We start from the raw sequence: 15613 nt of genomic DNA, 5'->3' as shown, positions 1-15613 counted from the left end.
AGGTGAACAGCAGACAGATACATACAATATTACGTTATTTTGCTCATATACACCGGCCTCCATGTATAGACTCTCACACAGACCTCCACACACACACACACCAGTTTCTCTTTTTGATGGAAAAACCAATTGCACAGGTGCTTATCGGATGAGGTTTGTCAAACTGGCAGGGATTTCTCCTCCCTCCCTCAACCTCCTTATTTCCACTTCTGCTTCTTCTCCCCTTCGTTCGTTATTCCTCAACTTAATGATAACTCTCAAGGACTTAAACACACACAGTATTGTGAGTTGGTAAAAAGAGCATGGAACATCATTGTCAGCTTGAAGACTTTCGGGTAAAAAGCTCTATGTAAAAGTACTGCATTATTATTGTCATCATTTCAACTCGACAAAAAGTAAAGAAAGAAGAAATACAATAATTTAGACAGGACAACAGAGCAATTTCACACCTATTAAAAATGGCTTAAGTCTGAATTCACACACAATCAAAGCAATCCATGTTTCAATTGGTCCTGGACTATACAATACTATACATGTCATGTGGGGCGGCAGGGTAGCCTAGTGGTTAGAGAGTTGGACTAGTAACCGGAAGGTTGCAAGTTCAAACCCCCGAGCTGACAAGGTACAAATCTGTTGTTCTGCCTCTGAACAGGCAGTTAACCCACTGTTCCGAGGCATTGAAAATAAGAATTTGTTCTTAACTGACTTGCCTAGTTAAATAAAGGTTAAAAAATATATATATATAATAAAAAAATGTCATTCGCCGGACAAAGACGATTGGTCACATAATCTTTAACGCTAAACCCAAAAATCTATCATCGATTCTAAAACAATGTTTATAAATAAATATAATTGCTGTTGAAACCCCCCCCCCCCAAAAAAACATGATTTTTCTACAATAGTATGTACACCTGTTTAGAACAGTATGTTGCCTACTATTATCAATTCTCCATTAATGTCTTGTGTGTAAAAACAAAATGGAGTCTGGACACTATTAAGATCCCTTACAGTCAGATAACAGTGATGGGAGTCAGTAACGTGACGAGGGTGGATAAAAGGGGGGATTTTCCTTCCTTGAGCTAAAACAGAAGCAAACTTGTTCATGCATTTTCTATGGGTTGTATATATCTTCCATATCTCACATTCGGGCCCAACCGTGCCAAAAACAAAAAGGTGACTCTGAAAACCATCTCTTATTTGAAGGCACTGTCCTTTGTGCTGTTCATAAAAGAGGATAGCTAGGAGCTACATGTCAGTAGGCTGGGTACATTCATATAGTAGGCCCCCATGTTAATCTTGCACACAAAGAGTTGAGTCGAGCGCTTAATAGACTAGACGTGTTGAAAGTTGGTCTGACAGAGGGAGAGAAAAGCTCCGCGTACAGACACACACACACACACACACACACACACACACACACACACACACACACACACACACACACACACACACACACACACACACACACACAGAAATGGGACCCGCAAACACCTTAGGTCAGACCATGGACATGGCCAATGAACAACAGTAGGAAGTTGTACATATTTGAACCAGTCTAGACTTTTTAAATCCCCTACAGGCCCTCTCTACCCAGGGAAAAGATAGATCTCCAACGCTAAACGCAGTCCAGTGACGACGACACCATGAATATTATCAATAGCAATAAAAGACACAGAGGGGGGCTGTCTCAGAGAGAAAGCGAGTGAGAGAGAGAGAGAGACGCCTGTCAGGGCCCAGAAAGAGTGATTCATGGGTACCATTTGTTCTAATTACTCCAGAGCAAACACTTTTGTCGCTATTAATCATGCGGGTGCGTGTTTTGTGTGTGTGTGTGTGTGTGACGGAGTGCGTGTGCGTGTGTGAGAGCATTGGGGGAGATCAGTGTCCTCGCACATTGAAATAGATGGCCAGAATGATGGTGAGGAGGATGGTGGCACCGAGGACGAAGACCAGGACTCGGTTCTGGATGATTCTGCAGCGAGAGAGAGAACGAAAGAGAGAGGTAGAGAGAGAGAACGATAGGGAGAGAGAGAGAGGTAGAGAGAGAGAGAGAGAGAGAGAGAGAGAGAGAAAGAAAAATAAGTAAAGACAGGGTTAGCCAGGGGTTACAGTAGCCTGTCTGAATCCACAGAGACATTTGAAACACGCCCAAACTTTTATGCATTTATGTGTAACAAAATGACCGGCCCTTAACTCCGAGGTTATCATGTTTAATGGGTACCATGAGGGCCTCATACAAGGGTATTTACTGTTCACAGTGTTCCTACTGTCAAGACTGCTGTCCAAAAGCGAACACACACACACACACACACACACACACACACACACACACGCACACACACACAATTGCTTGTTCCAGCATCTCCCAAACACAGACTCGTAAACACACATCCAATCACACATACACAAAACTGCAGACAGGCTTTAAAAACATTATTTTCATAATAAAGTGGAAAATGTGGCTCACAAATTTCCTGGAGGTAATAAAATCAGTGAATTACTGATGGAATGTGCCATAAAACGCCTCGCTCTTTTTGCACATTTCAATTTTCCCACTGTTGCCTAAGTAGACTTGACAAAAAATGTACTTTGAACAAAAAAATTCTACAAAGAGAGGGAGTGAGGAGAATGAGACACAATTAATGTGTTAGTTTGTGTGTGTGTGTTCACGTGTATCTATCGCTGTGTGTGTGTGTGTCCGTAGTCCCAGAAGTAGTCTCCAGTGCCTCTCCCCACACACTTCCCCACCCTCCGTCACTCCTGACAAATGACAGAATTATCACATTTGCTGACATGTGGAGGGGGAGTGGAAAGGGAATGGAGGGGGAGGTGGGCCAGTGTCCACTGCTCTAAGCAGGAGATGAATGGCCCATGCTCCAGCCATTCATCACTGGGGCTGTGGAGCTGCAACTCAGGCCTGCTCACTCACCCCCTACCTACCCCTTCCCCAGCCCCGGCATCTATCCTGTCCTGAGGATAGTAGCAGTGTGCTTTTAACTCCAGTTGTAGACCTGCTCTTGCCTCTAGCCTGTGTCCTGATCTTCTTTAGTCAGACACTTATCCCAGCCTGAGTTTCAGCTTCTTACACCTTCTTCTATGGCCCCCTCTTGTACATTCCCCTTTGCCCCCTGTCCACTCCCCTTTGCTCCCTGTCCACTCCCCTTTGCCCCCTGTACACTCCCCTTTGCTCCCTGTCCACTCCCCTTTGCTCCCTGTCCACTCCCCATTGCCCCCTGTCCACTCCCCTTTGCCCCCTGTACACTCCCCTTTGCCCCCTGTCCACTCTCCTCCGCCCCCTGTCCACTCCCCTCCGCCCCCTGTCCACTCCCCTTCGCACCCTGTCCATTCCCCTTCGCCCCCTGTCCACTCCCCTTCGACCCCTGTCCACTACCCTTCGCCCCCTGTCCACTCCCCTTTGCCCCCTTTCAACTCCCCTTTGCCCCCTGTCCACTCCCCTTTGCCCCCTGTCCACCCCCCTTTGCCCCCTGTCCACTCCCCTTTGCCCCCTGTCCACTCCCCTTTGCCCCCTGTCCACTCCCCTTTGCCCCCTGTCCACTCCCCTTTGCCCCCTGTCCACTCCCCTTTGCCCCCTGTCCACTCCCCTTTGCCCCCTGTCCACTTCCCTTTGCCCCCTTTCCACTCCCCTTTGCCCCCTGTCCACCCCCCTTTGCCCCCTTTCCACTCCCCTTTGCCCCCTGTCCACCCCCCTTTGCCCCCTGTCCACTCCCCTTTGCCCCCTGTCCACTCCCCTTTGCCCCCTGGCCACTCCCCTTTGCCCCCTGGCCACTCCCCTTTGCCCCCTGGCCACTCCCCTTTGCCCCCTGTCCACTCCCCTTTGCCCCCTGTCCACTCCCCTTTGCCCCCTGTCCACTCCCCTTTGCCCCCTGTCCACTTCCCTTTGCCCCCTGTCCACTCCCCTTTGCCCCCTGTCCACTTCCCTTTGCCCCCTGTCCACTCCCCTTTGCCCCCTGTCCACTCCCCTTTTCCCCCTGTCCACTTTCCTTTGCCCCCTGTCCACTCCCCTTCGCCCCCTGTCCACCTTCCAGCTACACCCTCTAAACTCCTCCCCATGTCTCAGTCCTTGCTGTCTATACTCCTTTCCCAGCCTCCAGAATGATCCTCTTCCCCCCCTGTCCTACTCTCACAATCCCCCTCAGTTATGACTCCTATCTCCATCCCCTAGCCCACAGCCTGAACCTATGCTACCCGAGCTCCAGTCCCAGCCTGACATAGAGAGAGTCTCCAGGGGCCCGAGCCATCAGCCTGGAAACAACTCGGCAGCCCTGAGAGCCCCAGCCTACACACCAAGACAACACTTGTCTCTACATGCACCGGCATGAGCCTTTACATTTACATTACATTTACATTTACATTTAAGTCATTTAGCAGACGCTCTTATCCAGAGCGACTTACAAATTGGTGCATACACCTTATGACAACCAGTGGAACAGCCACTTGCATCTAAATCTTGTTGGGGGTGAGAAGGGGGGTGACCTGTGCCTGTGTCTGTATAGAGTTTAAGTGTGTCGGAGCGTGTGCCGTGAGTGATTTTACGAGCGCCTGCCTATGAGTAAAAGTGCGCAAGCATGTTTGTACAGTACACACTGGTTGCGTTTGTGCGCGCACGCAGGCTACGCACGCAAGGGCGAGAAAAGACGTTCCGCAATGAGAGTGAAGTAAGCTCTGACATAACACTCCCCCTGACGCGCCGTGTATACCCATTCGCCATGTTTATCAGAGATCGATTTGAATAAATGGGCCTCGTCTCCGTGGCTCTGGCCTCTCCTGATAGGGTCCTGGCGCTGCAGCACTTGCATAATGCAGAGCCGATTGGGGGGGGTGGAGCGGGGGAAACATTAATCAGCGCGTGTTTAGCTAGGCCACATCTCCCCCATGTCTCCCTTTAATTGCCATTCATTATTCAGCATGATTATTTACCCGCAAACGCCCCAACAGAGATGCTAGCGTGTTACTGTATGTGATGTGTTTTGGGGATCCTGCTGCAAGTTAATTTTACAGCTGTGGAGGAGGGGTTGAGATGAAGGGGGGTTGTGGGAAATTAGTTTTGGGCTGGCGAAAACTTGGTTAGGGGGATAGGGAAGTACCACCTTAAAATAAGTTGTATTTAAGGAGAGTATATGTCTTTTTTTTGTGTAGTGTTAAATAGTAAATTAAATAACTATAGGATGACCCATTATACTTTATAAATGCTTTCTAAATTATAATAAATGCTCATTTAGTCATTTTATAATACATGCCTTGTTAATGAATGGTTATGAAAGCCAAAAGACTCATTTATCAGCAGTATAGGCCGATAGCTACACTACTTATAAATAGTTTATTAAGCTTATTAACCTCTTAGGCCGGAAAACGTGCCTCCAGAAATCCTGTTGATTTCCTGGTCACTCAAGCATCTTGGTTTTGCCTGTAGATTTTGTTCTATGGCACTCACAGTGAAAATCTATGCAGTTCTGGAAACGTCAGAGTGTCTTCTTTCCAAAACTATCAATTCCAAGCATAGTCGAGCATCTTTTCGTGACAAAATATTGCGCTTAAAACGGGCACGTCTTTTTATCCAAAAATGAAATACTGCCCCTATAGGACTAACAGGTTAAAAAACGAGACCCGTCATTTAGTGTCGGAAGCTACCTGTAGACTTCCAGTCATTGACTGACTTCCAGCCAGACTTCCAGTCATTGACTGACTTCCAGTCATTGACTGACTTCCAGCCATTGACTGACTTCCAGCCAGACTTCCAGTCATTGACTGACTTCCAGTCATTGACTGACTTCCAGCCAGACCTCCAGTCATTGACTGACTTCCAGCCAGACTTCCAGTCATTGACTGACTTCCAGCCAGACTTCCAGTCATTGACTGACTTCCAGCCAGACTTCCAGTCATTGACTGACTTCCAGCCAGACTTCCAGTCATTGACTGACTTCCAGCCAGACTTCCAGTCATTGACTGACTTCCAGCCAGACTTCCAGTCATTGACTGACTTCCAGCCAGACTTCCAGTCATTGACTGACTTCCAGCCAGACTTCCAGTCATTGGGCTAACGCTAGTCAGCATTGGCTTGCGAAACTAACTTCCCTCAAACTGCACGCAGTTTACATAATTAATGGTGTCCACGAGGTCATCGGACTCCGGGTAAGTAGAAAAACGGCTCGATTGCGCGAATCTCACCGTATCCCCTTACCACTTAGCCTAGGGAAGAGTCGGTCCCTTTCTCTCAAGCCCTATTTCTCCTCATGTTTTTAGACTTCATATCCGCATTTACATAAGAACACAATATGCATATATTGCAATCCCTAACTGGGGGTGTCTAGTTCATTGGATATGGGAAATGCCTCCTTAATAACACCGGGAAAGTGGATTGGAGAGAAGGAGAAGACCGAGGGCTGGTCTGTTTGATGCCAGCCAGGTCATTTGAATGAATGAGTAAAATGCATGGGACGGGGGGAGCCCTCTCCTGCCTACAGTCATGTAGATGAATATACCGGTGGTTAGGGGCCTCTGAAAACACCCTCCGAGGGGGAGGAATAGGCCCCCAGGCTGCCAAACGGGGAGGAGGAAAGGAGAGTCCAGAGTGGAGGAGAGGAGCGAGGGATTAGAACGGAGTCATAATTCACTTAAGCCATGTTTCAATCCATTTACTAAACAGTGTCTGTGACACTTTAAAGAGCGTACGCCCTGCCCTCTGACAGCCAGTGAAATGAACCCTGGAACCCCCACGACAGAGCGAGAAGCTAGAGGTGTGAAAGGAGGAATATTCCGTTGGTTTGGCTAGTTATCCGACTGATGATCTCAGTAATCTACATGTGAGTCACTCAAAAAAAAAAGGATCACCTATCTGTGTCATGTGTTCATTTGAATTGTTCACTACAGTCCATCATAAAGTGGATGAGTGAAATCAAATCAGAGTTTATTTGTCACGTGCACCGAATACAACCGGTGTAGACTTTACAGTGAAATGCTTACCTAACCAAAAGTGCGATTTTTAAGTAAAAAATAGGTATTAGGTGAACAATAGATAAGTAAAGAAATAAAAACAACAGTAAAAAGACTGTAAAAAATAACAGTAGCGAGGCTACATACAGACACTGGTTAGTCAGGCTAATTGAGGTAGTATGTACATGTAGGTATGGTTAAAGTGACTATACATATATGATAAACAGAGAGTAGCAGCAGCGTAAAAGAGGGGTGGGTAATGTAAATCGTCTGGGGAGTCACTTGTTCAGGAGTCTTATGGCTTAGGGGGTAAAAGCTGTTAAGTAGCCTTTTGGTCACAGACTTGGTTCTCTGGTAATGCTTGCCATCCGGTAGCAGACAATTTTTAGGGCCTTCCTCTGACACCGCTTGGTGTAGAGGTCCTGGATGGCAGGGAGCTTAGCCCCAGTGATGTACTGGGCCGAACGCACTACCCTCTGTAGTGCCTTGCGGTCGGAGGCCGAGCTCTTGCTGTACCAGGCAGTGATGCAATCGGTCAGGATGCCCTCGATGTTGCAGCTGTAGAACTTTTTGAGGATCTGAGGACCCACGTTAAATCTTTTTAGTTTCCTGAGGGGGAATAGGTGTTGTCGTGTCCTCTTCACGACTATCTTGGTGTTTTTGGACCATGTTAGTTTTTTGGTGAAGTGGACGCCAAGGAACTTGAAGCTCTCAACCTGCTCTACTACAGCCCAGTCGATGAGAACGGGGGTGTACTTGGTCCTCCTTTTCCTGTAGTCCACAATCAAAACCTAGATCAGTCAGCGATAGCACTGTCCCCCTTAATATAATCCAATTGACCTAATTTGCAATGATACCTTTTGCTACAGAGTTGTCCATCAAACAGATATCTACACTGCAAAGATGATATGTCACACAAAGAGATTCATTTCAGTCTACCAGCCACACACGATTACAAGCCTTATTTATTCAAATGAAGTCACATAATGCCATCGTAAAATTCTCCAAACATATCTTTGACCAGATAGTTTCAGTTTGAAAAACATGGTTTATTCTACCTTATAGCAGATCCAGCTCTGAGACATCACATCTCCAGACAGGACAGAACTTATCAAACCGGATCCATCCTCTGTGTTTGACACTTGACATAAGAGAAAAGAATGGGAGGGGTGGAGAGGTGACTTGGGATAAGCCTTATACCCCCCCCGCGCAACTTCTCATGAGGCCCTTCTGTGATCCCCCAACATTCTCTCTCTCTCTCGCTCTTCTTTCTCCTCTCTCTCTTCTCTTTCTTCTCTCTCTCCAACAAGCAACCAAGCAGTTCACTAAAGAGCAAAGCAGCTGTGGCACTGCCCAAAGACCGGTGATGCTGTACATGCATGCAAGTGAGGGAGAGAGGGGCAAGAGGAGGGAGAAGTATAAGAGAGATGGGGGGGATAGGAGAATGAAAACGAGAGAGAAGCAGCAGAGAGCGCAGAAACCCTAGAAGAGTCCGTTTACCCGGAGAAGAAGGCTGGAAGAGAGCCTCCTCAGAGACAGATGAAAATAATGAGGACTTTTCTGTCAGGAAAGATTTACAAAATCTTACCCATGTTATTAAAATTTAAAATCTCTATTTTTTTCTCTCTTTTCCTTCTCCCTTAGTGTATTTTCTTCACAGCACACCCTTATTACCAGTCCTAATGAGGCCAGGGATACACCTCTATGGTGTGAGAGTCAGTGAAACTGTGGGTGTGCGCGTGCGTGTGCCCTAAAGCCCCACACACACACCCCCTCTCTGCTGGCTCTCTGAGGTGGACTTGTGGACATACAGACACACATTCAGACAGACAGACGGACACAGCACATCACTACTACCTTAGAAAACAAACTTAACACCCAGAGACCCCCCCCCCCTCCTTTCCACTACTAGGCCAATAAAACTAAAATCAATGTCTGTCTGACCAATTCTGGTTCTTTCTCTCTAAATCCTGGGAATATGCAGCATGGGACAGGAGTGGAGGAGAGGATAGAAAAGAGGGAAGGGAACAAGGGAGGGGAAAAGAGGGAGGGAGGGAGGGGTGCCGGAAGGCTCAATGTGTTCACAAATAGTGAGAGTAATGGAAATGGTGCAGAAAGCTGGAAAGGGGGGGGGGGCGAGCCCTGACTAACGCGTTTGCTTGTGATCGTGAACTAATACAAATAAATATTTTATTCTATTGCCCGTCTTCACACCCCTCCTCCTCACTCACACTCACGTCAAAGTACTCTGTTTAAATCGACCGATTCAATGGAAAGAGCTGTAAGAACTGGCCTTGTTTCAATCTAATGAATGAAACAGATCTAGTAAAAGGAGTCAAATCAGCGGCAACAGCGTACTGTACAAAATACACGTGTTAAGACATAAATTGTGTGCGAAGACAAAAAAAACCCAGTCATAAACATGAAACTATTTGAGATGCTGGGTTAACAGCTTGGACAATAGGCTGACCTGAAGTAGTGCAATGTTACCCCTCTATATGCATGTCCTGCCTACACACGCACACACACACGCACACGCACACACACACACACACACACACACACACACACACACACACACACACACACACACACACAGGGCTGAAAAAAATTGAGCTCTTTAATGGCATATTATTTACTTTAAAAAGTCCCCGACATCATGTAATTCCCGAAAGAAAAACAGTACTTATGCACACATAGATACTATCACACTCTAGCCAGTACTGAATGCTGTATCTCAATAAGAACCTGAACGTTATTATACATACTATCACACTCTAGCCAGTACTGAATGCTGTATCTCAATAGGAACCTGAATGTGTTTATACATCATTTTCACAAGGGCTTATTAGTCAAATTCCAGTGTAATTACCCACTGGATCTCTTCATGAAAGTAGGAGTGATTTTTTTTGGGGGTTACTAGTACATGCTCATATACACCACAATGAGGGCTCTCTTTTCCTTCCCACACGCGTCCTCCGACAGGCTTGTTCAATCTCTAGCTCTATTTGTTGTATTCTACATTCTGTGCCACGGTTGGGAGGGAGTCTGTCTCCGTTTGGAGTCCGTGGTCTGAGCGAGGCGCACAGCCGCTCCATGACGGAGCACCCTTTCTTTCTTTTTTTTTTACGAGCTTCGCACCGACGCATGAGAGCAGCACCGGGGCTCTACAAGTTCATCCATTTTTTATTTGGCGGCTAACAACCCAGCCTGCAGCCGAGGCTGGGACTTGGACCTCTACCTGGAAATGTGTTGGAGGGAGGAGGGAGATGGAAAGTGTGGTATGGAGGGAGGATGAGATGCAGAAAGGGAGAGAATGAGAGAGAGAAGTTGGGCACTGTGTGTGTGTGTGTGTGTGTGAAAGAGAGCCAGGCAAAGAAAGTGAGAGAGGAGAGCGAATGAGGGGAAATAAATAAGGGGAGAGAAAATACCTTGTTTGCAACTGTTTCTGGAATTTTCAAGAACTTTTGCCTGTAGTGGTTTCAGGCAGCTGCAGCCTCCTGTCCCGATGAAATGTACAGGTGGCTTTTTGAGGCTCTCTCTTATTTTTATAGGTACACAGATCACTTCCCTAGCTGGCAGCCTGACAGAAAAGTAGCTCTCTTTCCTTCCCTCCCTTTCTCTACAATCTCGCTCCCCCTCACCCGATCCCCCCACTCCCTTCATGTTCTCCTTTTCTGTTTTCGACTTACCTTCCTCTCTATTTTTTAGTTTAACCACTTTCTCCTTACGTCCACATGATCTCTCCCACCCTACTTACCTTTCGGTCCCCCTTTGTCTTTTCTTGCGTCCCTTATTCCACCCTTTCCCCTATTCTCTTTTCACTCCCCCTCCTTTTAATATGTGGATAATATGTGCATTGTGTGTCCTGCATACTTCACTTATCTCCCATAGGCATCTCGGAACAAACAAATAGCTGGAGAAAGGACAGAGGACATCTTTCGACTATGTCCACAATGGGGCTTCTTCTTCTAATATAGTGGCATTTAATTAGGTATTTTTCAGAGGAAGGGCCCCCAAACAATTGTTGAAGACTCCAGCCACAGACTGTTGTCTCTGCTACCGCACGGCAAGTCTGGAACCATAAGGACCCTGAACAGCTTCTACCGCCAAGCCATAAGACTAAACAAGACTGCTACACAACTAATCAAATGGCTACCCTAAATACCCGGAATAACCGCATTCAACCTTTTTTGCACTAACTTACTAACTTTTATGCACATATGCTGCTGCTGTCTACCCACCCTGTTGTCTCGTCACTTTACCCCTACCATATGTACATAGCTAACCTCCATTACTTCGTACCCCTGCACACCGACTCTGTACTGGCACTCCCTGTATTTAGCCATGTTCATTTTTCACTCGTTATTCGCTGTGTATTTATTCCTCGTGTCACTATTTCAATGTTTTATTATGTTTTGCCTTATCGTTGACTCTGCATTGTTGGAAGAGGACTCGTAGGTAAGGATTTCACTGTTAGTCGACACCTGTTGTCCACGAAGCATGTGACAAATTAAATGTGATTTTGACCCCTACGATGCTCAAGTGTGCCTACACAGGATTCTTAGAGGAGCCTCGACTTGGAGGGCAAGGTTATATTGCTGTGCAAATGCCACACGACTGAGTATGTAGGCCATACATGGATGTTGCATGTAAAAAATAACAACAAAAAGACTTCTATACCCTAATCTTTACAGTATAATGTATTATTACAAAAACATACTGTATGCAAGGATACATGGGGTTGATTTAAGTGGTTGGAAAAGCAATAGGGTAGACTTGACCTAACTTGCTGTTCAAGCATTAACCCCTGACGGGTCCCACCGCTGCACCCAACTGCTGTTGTGACTGATGCTATGTATTCTGGGAAGGTGGCTGGGCAGAGCGGGACATTGAGATGGGAATCCCTCCAGCCTGGAGGTTAATAGTGAATAGTACAGCGTTTATACAGCGCCCGATAAATTACTTTTCTCACCATTTCGTCTCACTTGCTAAGATTTCCGAACACAAAACCTCTCGGCCGCATTCCACGGGAGGGCCAGCTGCGCATCGGATTAACAGGGCCTGCTGTAAGGGCGTGACATTAGCCATGGAGCCACAGGCCTCCAAAACTATGATGCACATACATTTTTATTGTTTGTTCAGTATTGAAATCTCATTAGGCCACATAAATCATCCTTATGGGCTGTCCATTCGCTTTCACTGAGATGGTGGGGAGGAAAAGGAGAAGGGGGGAGTTGAGCAGGGATGCGCTGAGCATTCTAGAGCAGACCCGGGGCAATGGTTTATGATGTCTGCATGCTGCGTTGCAGTCACACAATACCCGCCACAGACAGAGTGAAAAGAGAAAGATAGATGGGGTTTCAGTGGATTCGTTCACATGGCTGTCTCGTTAAAGACTTTAAGGAAAGTTACGATGTCAGCTGTATAGGTGCATGTTGTGCTGCTTTTCTACGTAGAAGTATTGGGTCCGACAATGGTAGTAGGAATACAGCCAGGATTGACATTTGACACCAAATTCCTTTTTTCATGGAATTTGGCAACTTGAAGCCATTGGATCAGGAATAGATAAGAGATTTAAAAAGCTGTTTGGAATCGCAGCATTACAGAAAAGGATGGGGGGGGGGGACAAACAGAAATGACAAACGATGTTTATGGAAGCGCCGCCAAGAGTTTTTTGCCATGTTTGTTGTATCTTAAAACATTCAATAACTTGACATCATGGCACCACGTGACATTGTTTGCTGAAGCAAGCAGCCAGAGTCCTGTCTCTGCTCCAAACAATGCTTTAAAACTAATTACGTCGTAAAATAGGGCTGTCTAGGATTCCACGGAGGAGAAGTAATGAGGAAACGTGTGTTTATGTCTGTGTCTTTTTTTAAATTAAATAGTTTGGAGACTCTTTTTGTGTTTGTTTGCCGTTTCGAATAAAGTCTCCAAATATTTGCTTAAAACCCCCTGCGGCTTCATTCAGCATCCTGTGTCTCCAGATATGGGTAATGTTGACATAGTGATCTCAACCCCAAAATACACACACACACACACACACACACACACACACACACACACACACACACACACACACACACACACACACACACACACACACACACACACACACACACACACACACACACACACGACAGAGTATTGCCTACTCAGTTAGGAAGTACACCTTTCTTCTGAAATGAAAGGCATTTCTTCTGTAAAGAAATGTTTTCAGCAAAGTTTTTTAACAAAAGCTATTTTGGAATAAGTATAGTAATTAAACACAACGTGAGCATTTAACGTTTCTTCTGACACGGAGTCACGCAGAGACCAAGGTCTCTTTTACAGATGAGCCATCAAATACCATTGCCCATTGTGTGTGCTTAACCACAAACACACTCAAGCAGGACCTTGGTTGCACAAAGCGGAATAACTGAAAAATTATGGCAAGACTGAATCAACATTTTGCATTTCATTCATTTAGCAGATGCTCTTATCCAGAGGGACTTACAGTTAGTACATTCATCTTAAGATACCTAGGTGGGACAACCACATATCTCAGTCATAGTAAGTCAAATTTTCCTCAAAGTAGCTATCAGAAAAGTCTGTGTTAGTAGGGGGAGGGGCGAGTGCAATGGGATTATTTAAGATACTCTTTGAAGAGGTAGCGTTTCAGAAGTTTTTGGAAGATGGGCATGGACTCTGTCTGGGCCAGCGACGGTGGCTTTGTGCCCATAGGCGATGTTGTTGCCGGTGATGTCTGGTGAGGACCTGCCTTAGAACAGGCCTACAAGCCCTCAGTCCAGCCTCTCTCAGCCTATTGCAGACAGTCTGAGCACTGATGGAGGGATTGTGCGTTCCTGCCTTTTTGGCCTGCCTTTGACATCGGGTGCTGTAGGTGTCCTGGAGGGCAGGTAGTTTGCGTTGGGCAGACCGCACCACCCTCTGGAGAGCCTTGCGGTTGCGGGCGGTGCAGTTGCCGTACCAGTGGGAGATACAGCCCGACAGGATGTTCTCAATTGTGCTTCTGTAAAAGTGTGTGAGGGTTTAAGGTACCAAGCCAAATTTCTTTAGCCTCCTGAGGTTGAAGAGGCGCTGTTGCGCATTCTTCACCACACTGTCTGTGTGGGTGGACCATTTCAGCTTGTCAGTGATGTGTACGCAGAGGAACTTTCCACCGTCTCCACTGCGGTCCCATCGATGTGGACAGGGGGGTGCTCCCTCTGCTGTTCCCTGAAGTCCATGATCATCTCCTTTGTTTTGTTGACGTTGAGTGAGAGGTTATTTTCCCGGCACCACACTCGCAGAGCCCTCACCTCCTTCCTTAAGCTTTAAGGTAGGGAGGGGCAGTTCCTCTCGCTGCTCCATAGGCAAGTACACCATGGAGAGGCGGGGCGACATGTGTTTGGCGCACGCAAACCACTCGACAGAACACTCCTCTGTGGCACACAGCCATAGCGACCTATGGAAACAATGGCTGTGACAGTTAGTAGCCTCGCACTTCAAAACTAGCGCTTAGGAAAAAACAAAGAGCTCTTTCCTTCTACCTCAGGCCATTCACCTGGTTTGAATAGTCTGTCATACACTAGCAGTGCAGCTACAGTTCTATGGACAGGCCAACACACAGGGTGATGGTGACTGACTGGAAAATAGCAAGAAAAAAACAGCCTCTGACTCATGTCTTGATTTCTAAAGTTTCATTGTTTGGGCCAGTCTGAACAGACTGTGTTTACAGTTTAAAGTTGAGCCAGGTTATTTGGTGGTGTGGATAAAAATTTGCTCCAGCAAGAGAGGTCAGAGGTCAAGCCCACAGGCTTCAGGGCAGCAGGCCTGTCTTAGAGTTAACCCTGCGACCTCCGGGGTTATGGACACACTACGCTAGTGTGGCCGGGAGGCAGAAGCACAGGAGATGAACTGAGGTCCACCGTGTGTGTGTGTGTGTGTGTCTCAGTGTGTGAGAGTTTGTGTACGTGCATGTTCGCATTACGAGGGCGTAGTGGAAAAGTGGAAAACTACAGGAGTGCAACTGACGAGTCCGTGTGAAATAACCATCGGATTACACAAGAAGCCTCAACAGAATCTGGGTTTGTGATTCATCGGTTGTTGGATAACCACTTGTTTGGGCCTTGTGTTTCTTCTCAAAGCCGACCAGCTCCATTCTGCGGATAAACGGGCGGAAGCTCCAAGCTGGTTGGTCAGTCCAGTAAGAGGGGGAAAAAAATGATAATGTCATCTACCGTTTGACACTACAAGGGAGGTTTTAGTCAGTCTAAATAATCCATGCCGATGCATTAAATTTGCAGACCCACCTTCCTTCTCCTTCTCCAGTACAATCCCAGTCTCAGCTGTGAGAGAGGAGGAGGGCTAGTGGAGAGTGAGAGGGGGATAGTGGGGATGATGAGAGAGAGAGAGAGAGACACCTAAGATGTGAGCGAGTGGAGAAAAACAATGTCCTAGAGGAAGAGGAAAGAGAGAGCGAGAAAGAGGGGCCCAATCCAGCAAGAGAGAGGAGGGGAGAGAGAAAGAGAAAGTGAGAAAAAGGAGAGGTGAGGGGATAGGAGGGGAAGAAGCCCCGAGTGACACTGATTCCCTGATTCCCTCATGATTGACCCCCCCCCACTCCGCAGTTAAAAAAAGAACAATTTGAGGATGGGGCCAGCAGTGAGACGGGTTT

At 46.8% G+C, this 15613-nt stretch overlaps 1 protein-coding gene across 5 annotated transcripts in view; it reads right to left on the bottom strand.

Annotated features, from left to right (window-relative positions):
• Positions 1–344: 344 nt before the first annotated feature.
• LOC118357545 (vesicle transport through interaction with t-SNAREs homolog 1A-like) overlaps positions 345–15613 on the bottom strand; it is a 169716-nt gene continuing 154447 nt past the window's right edge. For 4 of the 5 annotated variants that reach the window (XM_035734742.2, XM_035734743.2, XM_035734744.2 and 1 more), the window contains one exon: positions 345–1972. In XM_035734742.2, the coding sequence (XP_035590635.1) occupies positions 1799–1972 (174 nt within the window). In that variant the 3' untranslated portion in view covers positions 345–1798. The remainder of the gene's footprint in view (positions 1973–15613) is intronic. The other variant, XM_052478323.1, reaches the window with a different exon arrangement.

The sequence above is a fragment of the Oncorhynchus keta genome, chromosome 24, assembly GCF_023373465.1.
Source record: "Oncorhynchus keta strain PuntledgeMale-10-30-2019 chromosome 24, Oket_V2, whole genome shotgun sequence".
Classification (NCBI taxonomy): domain Eukaryota; kingdom Metazoa; phylum Chordata; class Actinopteri; order Salmoniformes; family Salmonidae; genus Oncorhynchus; species Oncorhynchus keta.
The sequence above is the reverse complement of the archived record's forward strand: the minus strand, read 5'-3'. Positions and strand labels throughout refer to the sequence as shown.